The 20901-nt window shown below is 42.6% G+C and overlaps 2 protein-coding genes across 6 annotated transcripts in view; one reads left to right on the forward strand and one right to left on the reverse strand.

Annotated features, from left to right (window-relative positions):
- Positions 1-20901, reverse strand: part of XPO4 (exportin 4) — a 104832-nt gene that overhangs the window by 13905 nt on the left and 70026 nt on the right. For all 5 annotated transcript variants that reach the window (XM_079902867.1, XM_079902868.1, XM_079902869.1 and 2 more), the window contains 9 exons: positions 12520-12696; positions 11902-12044; positions 11253-11398; positions 10227-10404; positions 6726-6885; positions 6037-6206; positions 5087-5261; positions 1674-1967; positions 574-757 (listed from right to left, as the gene is read on the reverse strand). In XM_079902867.1, coding sequence (XP_079758993.1) covers positions 574-757; positions 1674-1967; positions 5087-5261; positions 6037-6206; positions 6726-6885; positions 10227-10404; positions 11253-11398; positions 11902-12044; positions 12520-12696 — 1627 coding nt within the window. The remainder of the gene's footprint in view (positions 1-573; positions 758-1673; positions 1968-5086; positions 5262-6036; positions 6207-6725; positions 6886-10226; positions 10405-11252; positions 11399-11901; positions 12045-12519; positions 12697-20901) is intronic.
- On the forward strand, positions 18047-19227 carry LOC307176482 (small ribosomal subunit protein uS19-like). Its single transcript, XM_079902643.1, has one exon. It carries the CDS (start codon positions 18328-18330, stop codon positions 18763-18765), a length of 438 nt encoding a protein of 145 aa, XP_079758769.1. The 5' UTR covers positions 18047-18327; the 3' UTR covers positions 18766-19227.

Here is a 20901-nt window from a genome sequence, read left to right on the forward strand (position 1 = left end):
TCACAGCCCCTGTGACGGCAAGGGAGGCCCCGGAAGGCAACAGACTCCGCAAGGTCATGCTGCTGGGGAGCCCCAGGTTAGGGCTTTGGAGTGTCGCCTGTCAGCCCCCAAGTCCAGTGGCTCCCAGCTGCAGTGGGCACAGGGCTGGGGCTTCCTCAGAGGACACGGAGGGGGAACTCGTCAGTAAAGCGAGCTCTGACACTGGCCTCTGAAGTCAGACGCTGGGGTGCGCGAGCTGCACACCTGCAGGCAAGTGGTGTAAACTCCTGGGCCTATTTCCTGGCCTCTAAAACGCGTGCACCAGTGGCACCAGACTCATGCTGCCATGACAGGGACAGTGCCCGGCACTGGCTAGGAGCCTGGGACAGGGAAGACACCAGCACTTTCATCTCTACCAGAGGAAGGCCAGGCACACAGGGCTGTTGGTCCCGCCCTGCCCGTGGCCGCGGGGACCGGCTGGCTTCCGCCTGTTCTGTAAATGGGGCCTCCTCGTGAGACGTCACATACCGCAAGCACTGCTTCGCTTGGACAGAAGCAAGCGCAGGCCTAGAGGCCGAGCGCGGGCGCGCCTACCTGTGTCGCTGAAGTCTATGAACTCCTTGGACAGGAGGTTGGTGAGGAGCTCCATGATGAGCAGCAGGTCCTGGTACTGCTCCTCCTCCTCCGCGGGAGCGTCGGCCCGCTGCCGCCCCACGTTGTTCCTGGAGTACACGCGCAGCAGGGTGAGGCACGCCTCGTACAGGTTCATGGCTTTGGACTGGGAAAAAGCAGGCAGAGGTCAGGCTGCTGGGGGAGCCTGGCTGGGGAACATAAACACTACAGAAGTCCAAGATGTAATCCAATAAATTTACTCTGAATCCCAACAGCAGCTCTAACGCTTGTCGTAAACTACATTACAGCACTGACAAAAATGAGAAAGCATAAAGATTACGGTTATATTTAAAACATTAGTTTTCTAACAATAAAATTTGACACTCTTTTTGTGTGCATTAGATTGTGCCTACTAGAAAGACAATACAATTTTGGCAACAGAACCGCTTTACTCCTGCTCTTTAACTTCTTGTACGACGTGGATTACTTTAAGCTGTAGAATGGTTTAAGGTGCAGAAGCACAGAGCACCAAGCATTAGAATAAAGGGCACTGGCCTGAGCTCTGAACAGTGCACCTGTGACGACTTTTGTAACACTGACCAAATGTAACCTCACTTTTAAGCCGGCTCCTTTGATCTACAACAACAACAAACACACAAATCACGAACATCCTTGCTGACTGAATATAAAAGAACTTAGTGTATCTGAACATTCATCTGACTTACAAAACAAAGATGCAAACTGCCACTTAAAATGCTAAGTCCTAGGGTTCTACCACAGAGCAATTTATTAACATTTTCTACCATAATCCATCTGTTTTATCAAATATTCCTCATGTGAATGAGTTTGACAGAGTAACATATTAGCCCAAAGAAATGCCTCATTATTAACATTTTTAGGGCAAGAGTTTACATTCATTCAATATGCCTTCCTCTGAACTCTGAGTTCTTTTGAAAAATCTTTTGGAGGTATAGAAATATTATTTCAAATAACGTTCATTTAATCTGAAGCAAAGTATCTATCATTTTGTTATAGCTATCAGGAGTTTTGATCTGGAAGGGATCAAAGTAGACCGTGCTCACCTCTCCAAGATAGCATATCTGCTTATGTGCAACTTCAACAAAAACTTCTATGATGAGATTGACAGTCTCGGGGGTATTTTTGTAAACTTCCATCAATCCAATGCAATTGGTAAGGAAGTCCATTAAAAAGTTGAAAAGGATGGCTACATTGTCGACCTGGGTAGCCTCAGCAATGCCACACAGGGCCTCCAGCGTGGCAGTGATCTCCTGCTTCACCTCCTCCTGCTGGCACATCTGCGGAAAGTTCTCCTGGTTTATCACTCTTAAGAATCGCTGCTGAAGAGGCTGAAGAACCTACAAAAATAAAGCGTGAATTTTTTAAAAGTCTGATTTACATGCTTAGTTTCTTCAACTTGGGTAAATATTTACTTTCCAAAACATTTCTAATTGTTGGAGGCAAAAAAGCACAAAAAACAAAAAAATACCCGAACCACATGTTACAAGCCCCACTTTGAAGGGGATCCTAACTTCTGGCAAACAAATAAATAACACAGCACGTGCAAAGGTGCTCATATCACCAGTCAACAGGAAAACGGAAATGAAAACCACAACGAGATATCACCTCACATCTATCAGAATGGCCATCAAAAAGACAAGAAATAACAAGTGCTGGCGAGGGTGTGGAGGAAAGTGAACCCTCGTACACTGTTGGTGGGAACTCAAATTGGTACGGCCATTTTGGAAACAGTACGGATGTTCCTCAAAAAATTAAAAATAGAATTACCATAGGATCCAGCAATTTCACCTCGCATATTTATCTGAAAAAGTGAAAACACTAATTCGAAAAGATACACGCACCCTTATGTTCATAGCAGCACTATTTATAATAGCCAGGACACGGAAGCAACCCAAGTGTCCATCGACAGATGAATGGATAAAGGAGACGTGGTACATATATACAATGGAATATTACTCAGCCATAAAAAGCAAGGAAATCGTGCCACTCATGAAAGCATGGATGGATCTTGAGGGCATTATGCTAAGTAAAATAAGTCAGACAGAGAAAGACAAATACTGTATGATCTCACTTATACGTGGAATCGAGGAGGGAGGAAGACAAAGATAAAAACTTTCAGTTACAGGATTAATAAGTCCTGGGGGGCTTCCCTGGTGGTGCAGTGCTTGAGAGTCTGCCTGCCGATGCAGGGGACGCGGGTTCGTGCCCCGGTCCGGGAAGATCCCACATGCCGCGGAGCGGCTGGGCCCGTGAGCCATGGCCGCTGAGCCTGCGCGTCCGGAGCCTGTGCTCCGCAACGGGAGAGGCCACAACAGTGAGAGGCCTGCGTACTGCAAAAAAAAAAAAAAAAAAAAGCCCTGGGGATGTAACGTACATCATGATGACTATATGAGATGTAGGAAAGTGAAGAGAGGAGATCAGAGAGTTCTCATCTCAAGGAAAAAAATGCTCCTTAATTATTTTTTTTTCTTTTACTTTTTTTGGTATCTGTGAGATGACAGATGCTGTCCGTGTCACAATATATGTAAGTCAAACCATTATGCTGTACACCTTAAAGTTATACCATGATGTATGTCAATTACATCTCAGTAAAACTGAAAAAAAGAAATTATTACTTATGGAAAAAATATAAGTGCATGCTATCATCATACTTCCTTAGGTAATTTAAGTTCAAAAGAAGAAAAAAAAAGACTTCCTTGACGCCATTCACAGGATTCTGCCACTATCTTCATCTCTTTCCCATTAGCAAAAAAAAAGAGAAGATATTTATTTCATAAAGGGCCATAGGGTAAATCTTTTACACTTTACAGGACGTACTATCTCTGGCCCAACTATTCAATTATGATTTCACTGTAGTGCAGAAGTAGCCATGGAAAAGATGTAATCGGTTAAGCATGACTGTGTTTCAATAAAACTATTTATAGGGACTTCCCTGGTGGTCCAGTGGCTTAAGACTCCACGTTCCCAATGCAGGGGGCCTGGGTTCGATCCCTGGTCAGGAAACTAGATCCCACGTGCCACAACTAGAAGTTTGCATGCTGCAACGAACACCCGTCGCAGCCAAATATATAAATAATTTTTTTTTTTTTTTTGCGGTACGCGGGTCTCTCACTGTTGTGGCCTCTCGCATTGCGGAGCACAGGCTCCGGACGCGCAGGCTCAGCGGCCATGGCTCACGGGCCCAGCCGCTCCGCGGCATGTGGGATCCTCCCGGACCGGGACACGAACCCATGTCCCCTGCATCGGCAGGTGGACTCTCAACCACTGCGCCACCAGGGAAGCCCTAAATAAATATTTTTTTTAAACTTTATTTATAAAAACAGCAGGCCAGATTTGGTCTGTGGGCTGCAATGTCCAGCCTCTGTCCTACTGGGTGAAGACCAACACAAAGCTCCAGCCTGTTTTTCCCCTTCCAACTCCCCTGGGTATAAGAGTAAACAGGCACATTCATGAAGAGGATCTCTTAATTCTATTTAAAGCTGCACGTATGAAAATAAATGATTTAAACTGGAAACACATGGTCAGGCTGATTTCCATTCTGGCTCTGAAGTCGCAGACTACTGCCTATTTCTGTTACTGTGCCCTTTCTCAACACTAAGGGCATCCAGTCACAGGGATTACAGGCTGGCAACCTACATGCACTGGTAACTCTTGGTTCCCAATTTAAACCTTATTATATAAGACGACGTGTCCAGGGTGGTGGCTATGGCTTGAATTACATCCCGCCAAAATTCATGTGTTGAAGTCTGAACCCCTGGTACCTCAGAACATGACCTTATTTGGAAATAGGGCTGTTTCAGATGTAATTAGTTATTAAGATGAGGTCCTTTGGGCGGGCCCCTAACCCAGTATGACTGGTGTTCCTATAAGAAGGGGAAATTTGGAACAGACATGGGCACACGGAGATGCAGGGGAATCAGGGTGATGCACCCACAAGCCCAGGAACGCCGCAAACTGCCAGCAAAGCACCAGGAGCTCCGGGAAAGGCCGGGAACCCCAGGCCCTCCGTCACAGCCTCAGAAGGAACCAGCCCTGCCCACACCTTGATCTTGGATTTCTGGCCTCCAGAACCGTGAGACAGTAAATTTCCGTTGTTTAATCCACTACGTTTGTGGTATTTTGTCAAAGCAGCCCTAGCAAGCCAACGCAGTGGTTAATTTGTATGTCCTTGTCCAAGACAAAGGAACATGTCACGGGTTCTTCATGGAGAAGCAACACACCAGCTCAGGCTGTCATTCGCGTTGGGGAAAAGGTGTCTAAAGTGCCGGGCACTCGACAGCGTTCAACGTCCTCACGCAAGCAGGTCAGCAGGTCGGACAAACTCTAAGCGCCAACCCACTCGTTAGGAGGGAAAACACCAGAAAAGCTATGTTTCTACAGACTGTCTGCGGCAACACATAGATGAAACGCCGGCAGGGCGACGTGGAAAAGCCGTCAAAGGCAGGGGGATGGTTACCTCTGTCCAGTACTGCTGCTTGGTCTCTGCGTCCATGTGAGCGAAGCCCCCCAGGACAAGCGCCTTCATCAGCGTCCTCTGCACGGGGCTGGACAAGAAGTTCAGAGGTGGGCTTCGGCTCGCAAACTGCTTGGCTAGGTTCCACCAGCTTTCACACTGGATCACCAGGTTTGCCCTGCAGGGAGAGACAAGACGCATTACTTGCTTACACTGCATGTGCACTAAGTAAACAAAGTGCAGGGCTACGAGCTTCAACTTCTGTTTCAAGTCCAGCACAGACAACTTGGTATAGACTTTGGAGTCTTGTATTCAGACCCAACTAGCCATTTGTCAACGTAAAGTTTATTTAATCTCTCTTAATTATCAGTTTCCTGATCTGTAAGATAAAGATAACAACAGTAATAACAGCCCTAAATTTCATGGCTGAGACTGATGAAATGATTAAATCAGATACTTCATATGAAGTGTTTGCAACAGTACCTAATAAATTACAAGAATTCAATAAATAGTAGCCAATGACAGTAATAATAACAATCATTTTCCTATATAGTAAGAAAACTGAAAACATCTCCAGAATTTGTTGGAGAAAGCACTAAAAATTTTACTTTGCAAAATTAAATTATTAATTGTCAAATTATCAGTTTTTCTCATCTTTAAAATGGGATAATACTAATGCGATAGCTGAAAATTCAAATAAGACTATTCTATATTAAAACTGTAAATTACTGAATTAAATATGTTACTCATAAAGATTCTCTGATGACAAATCCTTGAACATCTATGCAATCTTCAGTCGTAACATGGAAAAGCCCTGTTTGCACTTGTAACAAGACTATGATATATTTTTTAAAACACACTGCTCCAAAAACGCTGGGTCTACCTAAACCTTAGGACCGTGTAACCGTTCACCACTTGAAAAGACTCCACTGAAGTCGCACATGTCAGCTCACCTCTCCCTTCTCTCCACCAAAGTGACGAGCAGCTGCACTGTGTCATTTGCGAGGTCCTGCTCACTGCTGCACACCGAGAGGTTGCTGAGGACCTTCTGCAAGAGGTAGCCGACAATCCACTGAGAGCCCTCTGTGTCTGCTCCAAACGCTGTGCTGAATGGCACGCTTATCTTCAGAGAAAACAAATTTTTTAAGGTCAGAAAGAAAGATCTGCCGGAAAAAGGAAAGAAAACAAAAACGAAAAAACCCGTAGAGAAATCAAACTGAAATTAGCACTAAATCAGAAGTATTGCTTACTTCACACCAATTTTCTAAATGTATTCATTTCCAAAGTCCAAAAAGGAACATCATCAATCCACTGATGTTTCCCAGTGTGGTTTTCCTATTAGCTTTAATTATTCTCATATTACATACACAGTCACACATTCACACCAAATACAAAGAACATAAATTAATCCATTCCCAAACAGTACTCTGAACTTAATATAGGTTAAAATAAGCAGAAATCACATGATATGCTCTAGGAAAAGTTAACAAAACGGCACGCTGTCCACACAGTCTTCTCCAGTGTGGAAGATGCTCAGCTCTTGCTCACATTCTGATGAGAAAATCACCAAGAAAAATGTTCTCATTTCTATAATTCCCATGCTCATAAATCCAAACGAAATCAAACGGTTTTACATTCTGACCTGATCGTACAGTTTCTCATCCACCAGGAGATAAGTCTTTGCCCAGCGTTTTAGAAACCAAACAATATCTTTGCCCATCTGAGGGCTTAGCAGGTGCGTGAGATCTGCCCTTATTGCCCGAGACTCAACTTCTGAAACTCTGAGAACAGCAGACAACAGCCTGTAGGTACAAAAAGGAAGTCACTTATTCCTTTATCAGTTTATTGGCTGTCTAACCATATTTTTTTCCTAAAAAGCCCTTTTCTGTTTCTCAACTCTCTGAAGTTTTCTTCAAGAGGGTTGGAGACAGATGCCCCATTTTACTGCTGACCTTTCAGGAAGCAGGAGAAAAGGAAGAGAGTCGTGGCTGGACTAGTCATGGCCTCTGTTGGGCTGTGATTACACGTGCGAGTCTCAGCACTACTGTCTAAAGAGATTTTTCAGGTTCAAAACAGAGAAATGCACACAGTTAAAAGCTACTTAAAACCCACGGACACTGGTCGTTTTATGGTGTGGGGACGGGCCAGCGACTCATCCAGAACGTTCTGAATACTCAGTCTTGTCTCTAAATCTGACAGTCCTATTTATTTCCTAACAAACTTGACTTTTAACGTTATTTTTAAATAAAAATGTTGCTAGAATTACCTACATAAGTGCATGTATTGTCCTTTCTACACTACCGAATTCATACGCTGAGCAGCGTTAACACAGCACGATATGCAGACCAGTAAAAAAAAAAAAAAAAAAAAAGGCTTTGTTCTGGGTTTGGAAGGGGGGCACAAGGGATCTGTATTTAACCTGACTTTAGCTAAAAGGCAAAGAAGCAAAGGACTTAGGCGAAAGAGCCCATCATGACACCATTCTAGGAATATCAGCGCTGAGGCAGGAACGCTGCTTTCATTGCTGCTCTCAGGGTGAGTGAAGCCATCTCCCTGCTGTGAAACCTCACGGCAGTTTCAGCCCCTGACCCACTGCTACCTCCTTCGCAGCTGGCGACATCCCCCTTCTCTGACCGTCTTCTTTACACAGGTGGGTTTACGGTCTTCTTGTTTCACTACATACACTCGCTATGCCAACAGTGCTCACAGTTTTAAAAATGATTTTAGAGTGTATGTGAGCAAAACTAAGCCAACGATCTCACAATGCATTTTAAGTTGAAGTATCAAATTTTCCCCATAAGAATAAAGAGCTTAAATGATGTAATCTGCAGGCTCTCAGAACGTGCACTAAGCAATCACAGCAACCATGTAAATGTATGCACTGGGATTTAACTACCCTAGAATTCTGATACCCATCACCATCCATGTGAAAGAGAAACAAGTTTTTCTTTCACAGTTGGAAGCTTTACACTTTCTTTTTCGCCTTAAATTTTTATTCCTATTTCATTTCCTCACAGACTATTATCCTAATATAATAAACTTCTATTACTCGCTTTATCGATCACACCATATACTTCTCTGAAACAAGTATGTATAGATATTAAAATATAATTTTTAAAACTTTCCAGTGATAAGACTGTGTTAAAAATGTCTTCTGGATTGAGTTATCGTTACAAAACTTAGTAGTACACAATTGAGCAAAATATCACACAAATTTAAATAAATTATTAAACACATTTATTAAAAATGAAACTTTACGTACAACACAGGGAATACAGCCAATATTTTATACTAACTATAAATGGAGCATAAACTTAAAAAACTGTGAACGACTATATTCTACACCAGTAACTTACACAATATTGTAGGCCAGCTATACTGCAATTTAAAAATATTAAAATAAATAAATAAAACGGATGTATCTTAATAAGATTAATGTGGCAGGGTTTGATTTTTCCAAATTAGTCCATGTGTAATTTGATTCCTGTTTTTCATTTCAATAGATATGAGCACTGAGAAAACGCGTTCACATAAATTAATGGGAGGCGTCTTTAGAACAGTGGGGTCCCTCAAGTACGTGAAGTAATAAAGCTCACGCTGACGGCACCCTGTAACACCGACAGGTCTGTAACACCCTGAGGTCTGCACACCTGGCCCTCGGGCAGCCGGCCTCCTTCCCACGGCACTGACAGTCTGCTAACAACCGCGCCATTCCCTTACTTCTTCCCTCTCCCACACGAGGAGCTTGAAAGGGGGAGCAATCTGTCTGCTCTAGAACAGTGCCTGGTACGGAGTAAGCACTCGATAGTTACTTGTCAAATGATGATTTCTTCAAGAAATGCAAACCACTTTCTTAGTAAACAAGGTCTGTCTCCCTCCTGCCGTTCAATGTCACACTCGCTCTTTGGACTGAAGAACAACGGTGACTCCTGTTGTTCCGGTCCCCACCTCAACCCTTCACAGGCTTTGCTCTCAGACACCAAAATGTTTTGCTCCCTCACTGATACCCAAGACTGGCAAAAATTGAAAAAGCACTGAAAATACAAGGAAAGCATTCCTGAGGGTACTGCCCAGGCAAGAACAGTGACACAGAACACAACAGGACAGCACCCTGAAATGAACTGACTCCGCAGTTAACATTCACCATGAACCAAACCAAAGCAATTACTCCACCTAATGCTGAAAGCAATCCCAAAAGGAAGAAATAAAACTTTTCCAATAGAGCATTGACATTGACATTTTATTTCAAATCAGAGAATGCAACAATAAAGGAAATAAATTCCCAAACATTTCCTTGATATCCACTTAACAGTTTAATTAAAAAAAAACATATTTTCTGTTGCACAGGTTTAAATGGTATCTATGTTATTTTGCATTAAAATAAAAAGAATGAGGGGACAGCACCTTGTTTGAGTTCATGATTTTGCAACAGACAAAAACCAATATTATGTCATTATTCTCTCTGTCTGCAACCTAATTTAAAGTTTAAGATGCTGAAACTTAAATTGCTGTTTTCAAATCCACTTTTAGGAGGATATTTAGTTCAGGTTCATCCCTCCTTAACTTCACCATCAAGAATTAATGGAAGTTTTACCACTCCTCTCAGGAAGATCACAGTGAATTCTTTCATCTGAGGCACACTGCCATCTTATAGCAGGGCTCTCAAGGTTCACACACACTCAGGACAAATATTTCTACTTTATGAGAGGCCAGGAAAGCCACCGGAAAGTCATTCCAGCTTCCTGAACAATAAATACGTGTTCACGTTCACCTGGTTTCTAAGAATTTCCCACTCTTGGTGCTTTCATTCAGGTGCCTGAACCCGCATTAGCACTGCTTTCTGATGGTCAAGGGCTGTGTCTGCAGGAATTAGACCAAATGTCCCTTCAAGGCCTCATGCATCCAGAATAACCTTACACTTGTCCTCCTCGGTACTGGACACAGCTGCCAATTCCCACCAGAGTGGTACCGCTCAAATGTGCTGAGTACTTGCCATCCTTGCTTGTTTCAAGGCTTCTCCGAGTTTTATCTTCTTTCGTGTGTCAGCTTTACAACCCGCCTGTCCCTCGAGTCATCTACCCGTCAACTCAGAACTTATAAAACAGAATCAATTACAAGAGCACAGCTATAGAGGTCATATTACCTAATCACAGAATCTGTTCTGTTGTACCCTGGGATGGAAGAAGCCTTTTCTCCTGGAGATCCCAAAATTTGAAGTGTTGTATTAATGTCAACTTCAGATGAATGCTTAATGGAATATTCCATTATTTCTGGAGGTATTAGCGGAGTCTCTCCCTGAGTATCATCAGCTAAGAGGTAGCCTTCAGTTTAAAAAAAATTAAAAATGAACACTTAACAATCGACATTTAACAAATTGTACTATAAATGTTTTCAGTTTTATCTGATTTATATACACCATATAAATTGATGTAAAAGTAAATTATACATGTTAATATGTTAATTCAAGTTTGATGAGAAACTTTCTGTTTCTAAGATAATTAACCCTCAAAAAACACAGGAAAGGACAAAGGACAAAAGTTTTATTCACCAATTTTATAATTCATACTGACATGTAGGCTTTTTATTCTGTAATCTTTTAATAATTTTCAGTACTATATTCTGTAAAGTTAATAGGAATTCTACTATTATCTTTATCAAAAGTCAGTATTTGGGAATGCCTTTCCAAACATTAAAGTTGTGTGTTTTTTTTCCCTGATTATTTAAAATACAGAAACACTGACAACATGGTTACAGAAGAAGACCCTAAAGAAAAGTAAGACTGCTGGGATTTGAACTCTGGCTCCAAACATTAACACCAGTGTGACCAGGGCTGGTCTCCAAGTCTCAGATTCTTTGCGTATAAGACGGGGTGATAATTAACAATGACAGTAATAATAACAGCAACAAGGACAACCATAATACCTAATAATAGTACTAATGCAGGGGCTACAATGAATTCCACATAAAACATGTGGTACAGAACAGGCACTGAACACGTGCCAGCCAGTACTGTAGAGAGAAGCAGCCGTGGCTCTGTGACATACCACAGCTGTATCCAGATCTCAAGCCAACCCTACGTATGAACTACCATTATTAACTCAGGAAGCTTCTCTTGGGGCTGAGACTACTCTGCTGGCAATGACATTTTACAAAGAAACAACCAACCGACCTGTAACTAAAATAAGCCAGTGGATATCTTCGTACAGATCATCCAGCACCTTGCTGTCGGCAGAGCCTGAAGCAGGTGAAGCGAGGAGCTGCTGTTGCCGCCGCTGCAACTGCCCGTGGAGCCGCGTTACTCTTTCCTCTAATAAACTACAAGAAGGAAAATATCAACGGCTTCGTGAAGCTCAGTAAGCACAGACCCAGAACGACTTATTGCCACTTATTAGACAGCAGAAATTAAGATGTTAGCACAAAACACATATACAAAAATATTTATTATGTACACAATGTTCTCATGGCGCTATAAGAATTGTGATTTATTGTTTATGACATAGAATTAAAACATCGCTTTACAAACAATCAAGGTTTATTACAACAGGCATTTGAAAACCGGTTATTCCAAGATGTTACTGATACGGGTCCCATCACTTCTCATACCATGTTTTCCATAATCTCTCTGCCATCTATGCTGTGGTGCCTGGGCTCCAAATGTACAAGCCAAGGAACGCAATCGTGAGTGTGTTTCTGTCCATTTGTTCCGTGTGCTGGGGTACGGGGAGGGGGTGTTTAAAGTCTTTAAACACTTTAAGTGCTCGCCGGGGGATTGTGAATAGACAGTATTTGTCCATGGGGTGTCTTTGGACTGTGTGTACCTTGTCAGGAGAGGTATACAGTGCTCTGCAGCAATGCGTCCTAGCATTCCTACACTGGCTAGTTGATCTGAAAACTGGTCTCGATCATCCTCCTGCAGTTCACTTATCTCTTCTTCCTCACGAGAGGCCACTCCGTTGGCAGTCTGTTATCGATGAAAGAAATAAAGACGGAGCTGTCACGTAACCGCAACACCACACGCGAAGAGGAAGGCCGAGCAGAGCCATGCCGGCCGCCCAGGCAGGTACCAACAAGGGGGAAACTCGAAGAGCAAGAGTGGGGGTATGGCCCCCCCACTGTCGCACGTAAACACAGCCAGTGCACACCTCCCACCCACCTCCCACACCAGAGACTTCAACTTCTGTCACTGAAAAGATCTGACACCTTTAAGATCCACAGTCCTTTGGATATCACCTGACAACTAACAGGGCACAGGTGGGTTACTGAAAACTAAGGAGATGAAGGTAACTACAAGCCACATCCCACAAAACACGAACCTGTTTAGACTTTTGCTCTCCATCTGATGCTCTCAGCAAGTCCTCTGAAGGAGCTCACCTATGTTTCTAGTATTTATTATACGATGAAATAGATTTTTAATTACAATCTGGCTTAAAACTTACCAAATTCCTTGTGCCATCGGGAGCTGCTAGGTGGCACTGAATATAGGAATTGAACACTTGAACTGCGTGTTGGGTGAAAAAGCCTTTGTGGAAATGCTTGTCGTCTTGGACCAGCGTCAGCCAGGACTCCAGCAGCCTGTCGTATGCTTCCATGTACACCATGTCGTCTTTATCCAGCTGAGAGCAAAGGACATTCACAAGACAGATGGCCAGAGAGTAAGACGGACATCATAGCAAGCATCCCACAGCCAGACAGACAGGGTTACAGGTTTTCCTTTAACAAAGGTTCCCAATTATTAATCAATGATCAAGCTAACTGAGCTCGTCTTAAAATTAATTGATCAATTCAAACATTGCAGTAAATATGTGTAGGCTTTTTATTAAACTTTCTAAAATCTTTCTAACAATCTAAATTCTTAGGCAAATAGGAATTAATGTTTATTTCTGTAAAAGACTAGCCATTCAGCGCTTTGCAGATGTGTTTTTCAAACAAAAATAATGTTAATGTTTTTCTGTAGTCAAGATGAGAACTGTTAGATTAAAGTAAGATTAAATGATTTTAGAAAAACTGAAGAATGATGAGAACAGACTGGCCTAATTAGCATATTTAAGAACACATGGGGAGAGCTTCACAGATGCTCCTTGACATTTTATTAGAAACCAGGAAGGCAAGGATGGGCCTCAAAGAAGCCGGAGGAGGGCGCAGAGGCAGGAGGGCCCTCGGGAACAGCGCAGCACGTGTGAGGACCCACGGGGAAGCCCCATGGACGGCGAGCAGACGGACTGGAAGGAGCCAGGCCTGGATGCGACCACCATGTACAGGCTGGGTCCTAACACAGCTTCAGAGTAAAGGATTCTGCCACTTGAGGAGGAAGAGCTCACACGGAGGACGCCAGACAGCTCTGCTCATCTTCTCACATGCCGGCAAGAATCCACGTCCGAATTCTGCCATTAGTTAGTAATGTGGTACATAATTCAATCTTTGCATCGATTTCTTCATCCACAGATTCACTAGATCACTATTCAGTGAAACTCGGGACACTTAGGTGTCAAGCACTATGTTTGGTGCAAAAACATAAATAACATACCATTCATTGACTTTCAGGCTCAACCCAATGGAAGAAAGTGAGAAGCAAGCAAAGCACTTGCAGAAAATACACTACAGGCCACAAGAGGTAAGCATACACTCCGGGGTCAGTTTTTAATAACGGCATCTCTCGTAAGTAATTTGTTAGAAATAAAGGAGCAGAGCCTTCGAGCTATGTATTCCACCTGAAAAGGTTCTGTTTGGCACAGTTTCAGATGTTCTGTTAATATGTAGCGAACCAGGAACACGAAAGGTCTACAGGTCTGGTCTACAACTTGCTCTCCTGGTTTCCAAAACAGGCCTCAACCTACAAATACACCAACTCTAGAACCTCCATCAGAGAACGCCACCCCAAACTGTTATTTCAGCAATTTGTCAATGACTCCAAAAAGAAAGCAATGGGCGATCTATTTCTAGTATTCCAGCGTAAGCTGGACCATCAGGATACCACCTCCAGATGAGAATACACAAGCGCCTAAGGAGCTGCTTCCAGTGAATGGTGTTTTATGTCTTTCGCTTTTATTAACCCACGGAATACAAAGAAAAATTGTCATATTCTGGATCAAATGAACCTTTAAATTTTTAAAAAATATTTAAAAGTAATTTTGTGGGGACTTCCCTGGTGGCACAGTGGTTGAGAATCCGCCTGCCAATGCAGGGGACACAGGTTCGATCCCTGGTCTGGGAAGATCCCACATGCTGCAGAGCAGCTAAGCCCGTGCACCACAACTACTGAGCCTACGCACCACAACTACTGAGCCTGCATGCTGCAACTACTGAAGCCCGTGCGCCTAGAGCCGTGCTCCGCAACAAGAGAAGCCATCACAATGAGAAGCCCGCGCACTGCGACGAAGACCGAACACAGCCAAACATAAATAAATAAATAAATTTATTTTTTTAAAGTAATTTTGTGAAAACTTTACATAAGACTAAAGGGAAAGTGAAAAAAACTTCACTAGATAATTTTATTAAGAATTTTAAAATAGCAAACCCAAATTTTATTCCTATTTTTCTGGCCTTGAAAGTGTTTATACTGAAAACAGGCAACATTCTTTGAATGTAACTAACTAGGACATGTTCACGTTGTGAATACTGGACTCCTACTATTACCTGTGGTGTTTGTGTCCTACAAAGTCCCCGCAAACACTGAATTAGCTAATACTCTGGTCACTGCAGCTTTCACCATGCGCAGGTGGAGAGGTCAGTGACCACCTTGTTTATGTGTGCTTCTGTGTACAGACACCTTATTTCACATGCACTGCTGATTCATGGCCAGCAGCCTGTCCAGCAAAGCTCATCTAACACCCACATTTTCTCCCTAAGGCTCACCCCACCCTCCCTGCACTTGGGCACAGCACCCGGAGGCCGTCGGAAACAGCAAAATCATCCTATCAGTCATTGCACTGCAAGAACTTCAATATTTTGTGACAGAATTTTGGAAAATGCCGTTTCACACAAAAATGCGAAAAATGAAGCACTGGAGACGGTGAGAAGGACACCTGTTTATGGTGTGAGGGTGAAAACAACAAGGCAGAGCGCGACCGCCCGGCTTGACCCCTGCTGGGAACAAGCAAGCCGGCGGATCATACGTTTTGTCACTCTTTGCACACACATGTCCATGAACAATCATGAAAAGTTCCACAAGTGCTGATTTTGGGGTTGCAAAGGATTTTTAGCAAGGAAGTGAATTTGTAAATATGGAATCCACAAATGATGAGGACCAACTGTACTTGCAAAATCTAACTCTAGGAGGTTCTAACTTACTACTAATGCTGGCTCTGCTCGCTCATGTACCATCAAAATGCTTTACACTTTTTAAAACCTTGACAGCTCATAATTTTGTTGAAGGACAGCCATATTCCTGGTTCCATAAATGCAGTATAACATATTCATTTAGGTTTATAAATACCAATAAAAATGATCAATTCAACCAATATTTTTCATTACATCATTTATTTCCTTCCAACCCCTTTTGTAAATACTGCTTTCACCATCAATACAATTACAAACCATATTAAGTAAATGCTGTTGCATGAACATCAAAAAAGATACAGAAATACTGTCAGTATCCTTTAGTAAACTCTAAACTCACAGAATATTGGGTGAAGGTTTTCCATGGAATAACTGACTGGATGGGAATGCCATATTTTCGTTTTGTCCTTGGAAATATACTGTTTGCTCATAAATTATTGAGCTTGAGAAAACTGATCACCTAAAACTCAGTCCCAGATTTCACTTATACTATCAATTTTACCAACGTTATTACGGCTCAGAGTGCAACTGTCTCTTTACATTCACCTTCTGATTTGTTTTATCACTGAAACATCTTATTCTGACAATTTCCTTTTCTTTGTTACTATGGGCAGAAAAATGAAAAATTCTGAATTTCAAATAGCATCCAATGAAATGTTAAAAACAACAATTAACAACAAAACGTAAAAGATGGTTATTTCAAGACTTCTTGAAAGACTGTGCTATATTTTGGAAAATGCAATTAGAAAACTGAAAAATAATGAAGAGTAGCCATTTATTCTATTTGTGGTGATTCATTTCACTACTATACCATCCTTGTAGGTGACTCTATCATTCTTCCATTTTCTTATTCTTTTAGTCTCTTTTTTATTATGGATGGGAGTTGATGAGTAATGGTGAAATACTTCCCAAGATCATGAAATAGCAAAATGCTTCAAGATATGGGAGAAATCAGATCACTAAAAATCCATAATGTGTTTTAGACTTATACTAAGATAATTACATGGTAATAAATGTTCTTTTTGTTCTAAAGTCTCTAAGAAAGAATAAAAGTTATGAAAAACTGACATTTAAAATAGTTAGAACTGTTCAAAAACGAAACTCAAAAACTAGACCCTGGTGGTATACTGAGGGTTAAACAATGTTGTAAGAAAGAGCCGAATAAAACCTGTTCCAGCATCATCTGTTGTCATGGGATTGAGGATTCCGTATCGTTCACTATATGAAGCTTTGCAAGAGATTTTTTCTTTTTCTTTTTACTTATTATTAGGAAACATTCCTCTGAGAAGCAGGTGTGCTTCCTCTTTTTGCATGATATCCTCCTAAGGAACTGTATCTTCAGCCCCTTCTAAAAAGTCAAACTTGTATATACAGATATTACAGCCTGAATATCAAGACTGTACATCCGCCTGCCAATGCAGGGGACACAGGTTAGAGCCCTGGTCCAGGAAGATCCCACATGCCATGGAGCAACTAACCCTGTGTGCCACAACTACTGAGCCTGCGTTTTAAAGCCCGCGAGCCACAACTACTGAGCATGTGTGCCACAACTACTGAAGCCCATGCACCTAGAACCCGTGCTCCACAAGAGAAGTCACCGCAATGAGAAGCCTGTGCACCGCAACACAGAGTAGCCCCCGCTTGCCACAACTAGAGAAAGCCCACACACAGCAATGAAGACCCAACCCAGCCAAAAATAAACAGATAAATAAATTTTTTTTAAATAAAAATTTAAAAAATTTTTTAAAAATGCACCAATGTTAATCTCTTAGTTTTAATAAATGTACCATGGCTATACAAGATGGTAATATTAGGGAAACTAGGTATATGGGAATACCGTACTAGCTTTGCAACTTTTCTGTAAATCTAAAAGTATTCCAAATTAAAAAAAAAAAAAGATACCATAAAGTGAAAAGAGGAGCCACAAAACTAGGAGATCTGCAATACAAATAAACCAATAAGAAATGAGTGTGCAGACTATATAAAGAATTTCTTTAAATCAGTAAGGAAAAGACAATCTGATAGGAAAACAAGCAACAGAGTAAACAAGCATTTCATAATAATAATCATGGGAATTATGTATTGATATGTATGAAAAGATGCTCAATGTTATTAGTACCTGGGAAAGCAAATTAAGATCATATTTCATACTGTGAGTCTGGCAGAAGCTGTGCTGGTGAAGATGTGGGTCAACGGGAATGCAGACACCACCGTGAGCATGGAGTCCAGTCACTTGAGCAAACGATGGGAAACTATCTTTTTATTATTATTATTATTAATTCATTTTATTTATTTGACTGCACCTGATCTTAGTTGCAGCACGTGGGACCTTTAGTTGTGGCATGCGGACTCTTAGTTGCAGCATGCGGGATCTAGTTCCCTGACCAGGGATCGAACCCGGGCCCCCTGCACTGGGAGCACAGAGTCTTATCACTGGACCACCAGGGAAGTTCCGGGAAACTATCTTTGAAAACCGAACGTTACATAGCCTATGATCCAAAACTTCCATTCTGAGGTTTAGACCTTAGGAAAGTCTCACGAAAGTTGCTAGGAAACACGTGGAAGAACGTTTACTTTAACACCGTAACGGCAGAAAAGGGAAACCCAAAATTTCCTTTACGGCAGAATGGGAAAACAAGGTGTGGTATAATATTCACACAACGACACAGCTTACCATATAAATGATCAGAGAAGTTAAGACAGGGAATGTTAAAATTTAGAACAGCGGCCACCTCTCCTGCAGGGGGGCGGGCAGCTAGCAACAGGAGTGGATGAGCACTCCAGTTACAGCAACCTCAGGACCAGGAAAGTTCTCGAGTTGGGCTGTGGGCTCTCCCACTGTCACTTTATTATCTGTTTTATTTTTTCTCTTCATCATATATGATATAATAAAGTCATTGATGCTGGTTCTGAGGACAGAAGAAAAGGCATATAAAATGGCCAGGTAGCCTTTCTGAAGAGCCGACCAGATGGCGGAAGTGGAGCAGAAGAAGAAGCGGACCTTCCGCAAGTTCACCTGCCGCGGCGTGGACCTCGACCAGCTGCTGGACATGTCCTATGAGCAGCTGATGCAGCTGTACAGCTCGCGGCAGCGGCAGCAGCTGAACCGCGGCCTCCGGAGGAAGCAGCACTCGCTGCTGAAGCGGCTGTGCAAGGCCAAGAAGGAGGCGCCGCCCATGGAGAAGCCCGAGGTGGTGAAGACGCACCTGCGCGACATGATCATCCTGCCCGAGCTGGTGGGCAGCATGGTGGGTGTCTACGATGGCAAGACTTTCAACCAGGTGGAAATCAAGCCTGAGATGATCGGCCACTACCTAGGCAAGTTCTCCATCACCTACAAGCCTGTGAAGCACGGCCGGCCCGGCACTGGGGCCACCCACTCCTCCCGCTTCATCCCCCTTAAGTAGCCTGCTGGCCAATAAAGGTAGAGACTTGTCTAAATAAATAAATTAATTAATTAATTTTTAAAAAGGCCAGGTAGAGGCGTCGGACAGTAGAGTGTGGGAACAGTGGGCATGACGGGGGATGGGGGAGGCACTCGCCTCTCCCGCTCTGCTGGTGAGGGCGGTTCGGCGTTCCTTCCTTCCTCACAGTGTCAGTTGGAACCAGGTTGGCAATACGACATCTGCACGGGTTGCTGTGTGGCTGACAGGGTCTTGGTGCTCCGGCCTGATGTCAGGCCTGAGCGTCTGAGGTGGGAGAGCTGAGTTCAGGACATTGGTCCACCAGGGACCTCGCGGTCCCACATAATATCAATCGGCAAGAGCTCTCCCAGAGATCTCTGTCTCAACGCTAAGACCCAGCTCCACCCAACGGCCAGCAAGCTCCAGTGCTGGGCACCCCATGCCAATCAACTAGCAAGACAGGAACGCAACCCCACCCATTAAGAGAGAGGCTGCCTAAAATCATAATAAGTTCACAGACACCCCAAAACACACCACTGGACGCAGCCCTGCCCACCAGAAAGACAAGATGCAGCCACACCCACCAGAACACAGGCACCAGTCCCCTCCCCCAGGAAGCCTACACAACCCACTGAACCAACCTCATCCACTGGGGGCAGACACCAAAAACAACGGGAACTACGAACCTGCAGCCTGTGAAAAGGAGACCCCAAACACAGTTAGTTAAGCAAAATGAGAAGACAGAGAAATATGCAGCAGATAAAGGAGAAAGGTAAAACCCACCAGACCAAACAAATGAAGAGGAAATAGGCATTCTACCTGAAAAAGAATTCAGAGTAATGACAGCAAAGATGATCCAAAATCTTGGAAGTGGAACGGAGAAAATACAAGAAAGGTTTAACAAGGACCTAGAAGAACTAAAGAGCAAATAAACAATGATGAACAACACAATAAATTAATTAAAAATTCTCTAAAAGAAATGAATAGCAGAATAACTGAGGCAGAAGACCGGATAAGTGACCTGGAAGATAAAATAGTGGAAACAACTACTGCAGAGTAGAATAAAGAAAAAAGAATGAAAAGAATTGAGGACAGTCTCAGAGACCTCTGGGACAACATTAAACGTACCAACAGTCGAATTACAGGGGTCCCAGAAGAAGAAGAGAAAGAGAAAGGGTCTGAGAAAATTTCTGAAGAGATTATAGTTGAAAACTTCCCTAACATGAGAAAGGAAACAGTCAATCAAGTCCAGGAAGCACAGAGAGTCTCATAAAGGATAAATCCAAGGAGAAACACACCAAGACACAAACTAATCCAAGTATCAAAAATAAAATACAAAGAAAACATATTAAAAGCAGCAAGGGAAAAGTAACAAATAACATACAAGGGAATCCCCATCAGGTTAACAGTTGATATTTCAGCAGAAACTCTGCAAGCCAGAAGGGAGTGGCAGGACATATTTAAAGTGATGAAAGGGAAAAACCTACAACCAAGATTACTCTACCCGGCAAGGATCTCATTCAGATTCGACAGAGAAATTGAAACATTTACAGACAAGCAAAAGTTACGAGAATTCAGTACCACCAAACCAGCTTTACAACAAATAAAGGAACTTCTCTAGACAGGAAACACAGGAGAAGGAAAAGACCTACAAAAACAAACCCAAAACAATTAAGAAAATGGTAATAGGCACATACATATTGATAATTACCTTAAATGTAAATGGATTAAATGCTCCAACCAAAAGACACAGACTGGCTGAATGGACACAAAAACAAGACCCGTATATATGCTGTCTACAAGACACCCACTTCAGACCTAGGGACAGATACAGACTGAAAGTGAGGGGATGGAAAAAGATATTCCATGCAAATGGAAATCAAAAGAAAGCTCAAGTAGCAATTCTCATATCGGACAAAACAGACTTTAAAATAAAGACTAATACAAGAGACAAAGAAGGACACTACATAATGATCAAGGGATCAATCCAGGAAGAAGATATAATAATTGTAAATATTTCAGCATCCAACACAGGAGCACCTCAATACATAAGGCAAATGCTAACAGCCATAAAAAGGGAAATCGACAGTAACACAATAATAGTAGGGGGCTTTAACACGCCACTTTCACCAATGGACA

The sequence above is a fragment of the Stenella coeruleoalba genome (assembly GCF_951394435.1).
Source record: "Stenella coeruleoalba genome assembly, chromosome: 18".
Classification (NCBI taxonomy): Eukaryota; Metazoa; Chordata; class Mammalia; order Artiodactyla; family Delphinidae; genus Stenella; species Stenella coeruleoalba.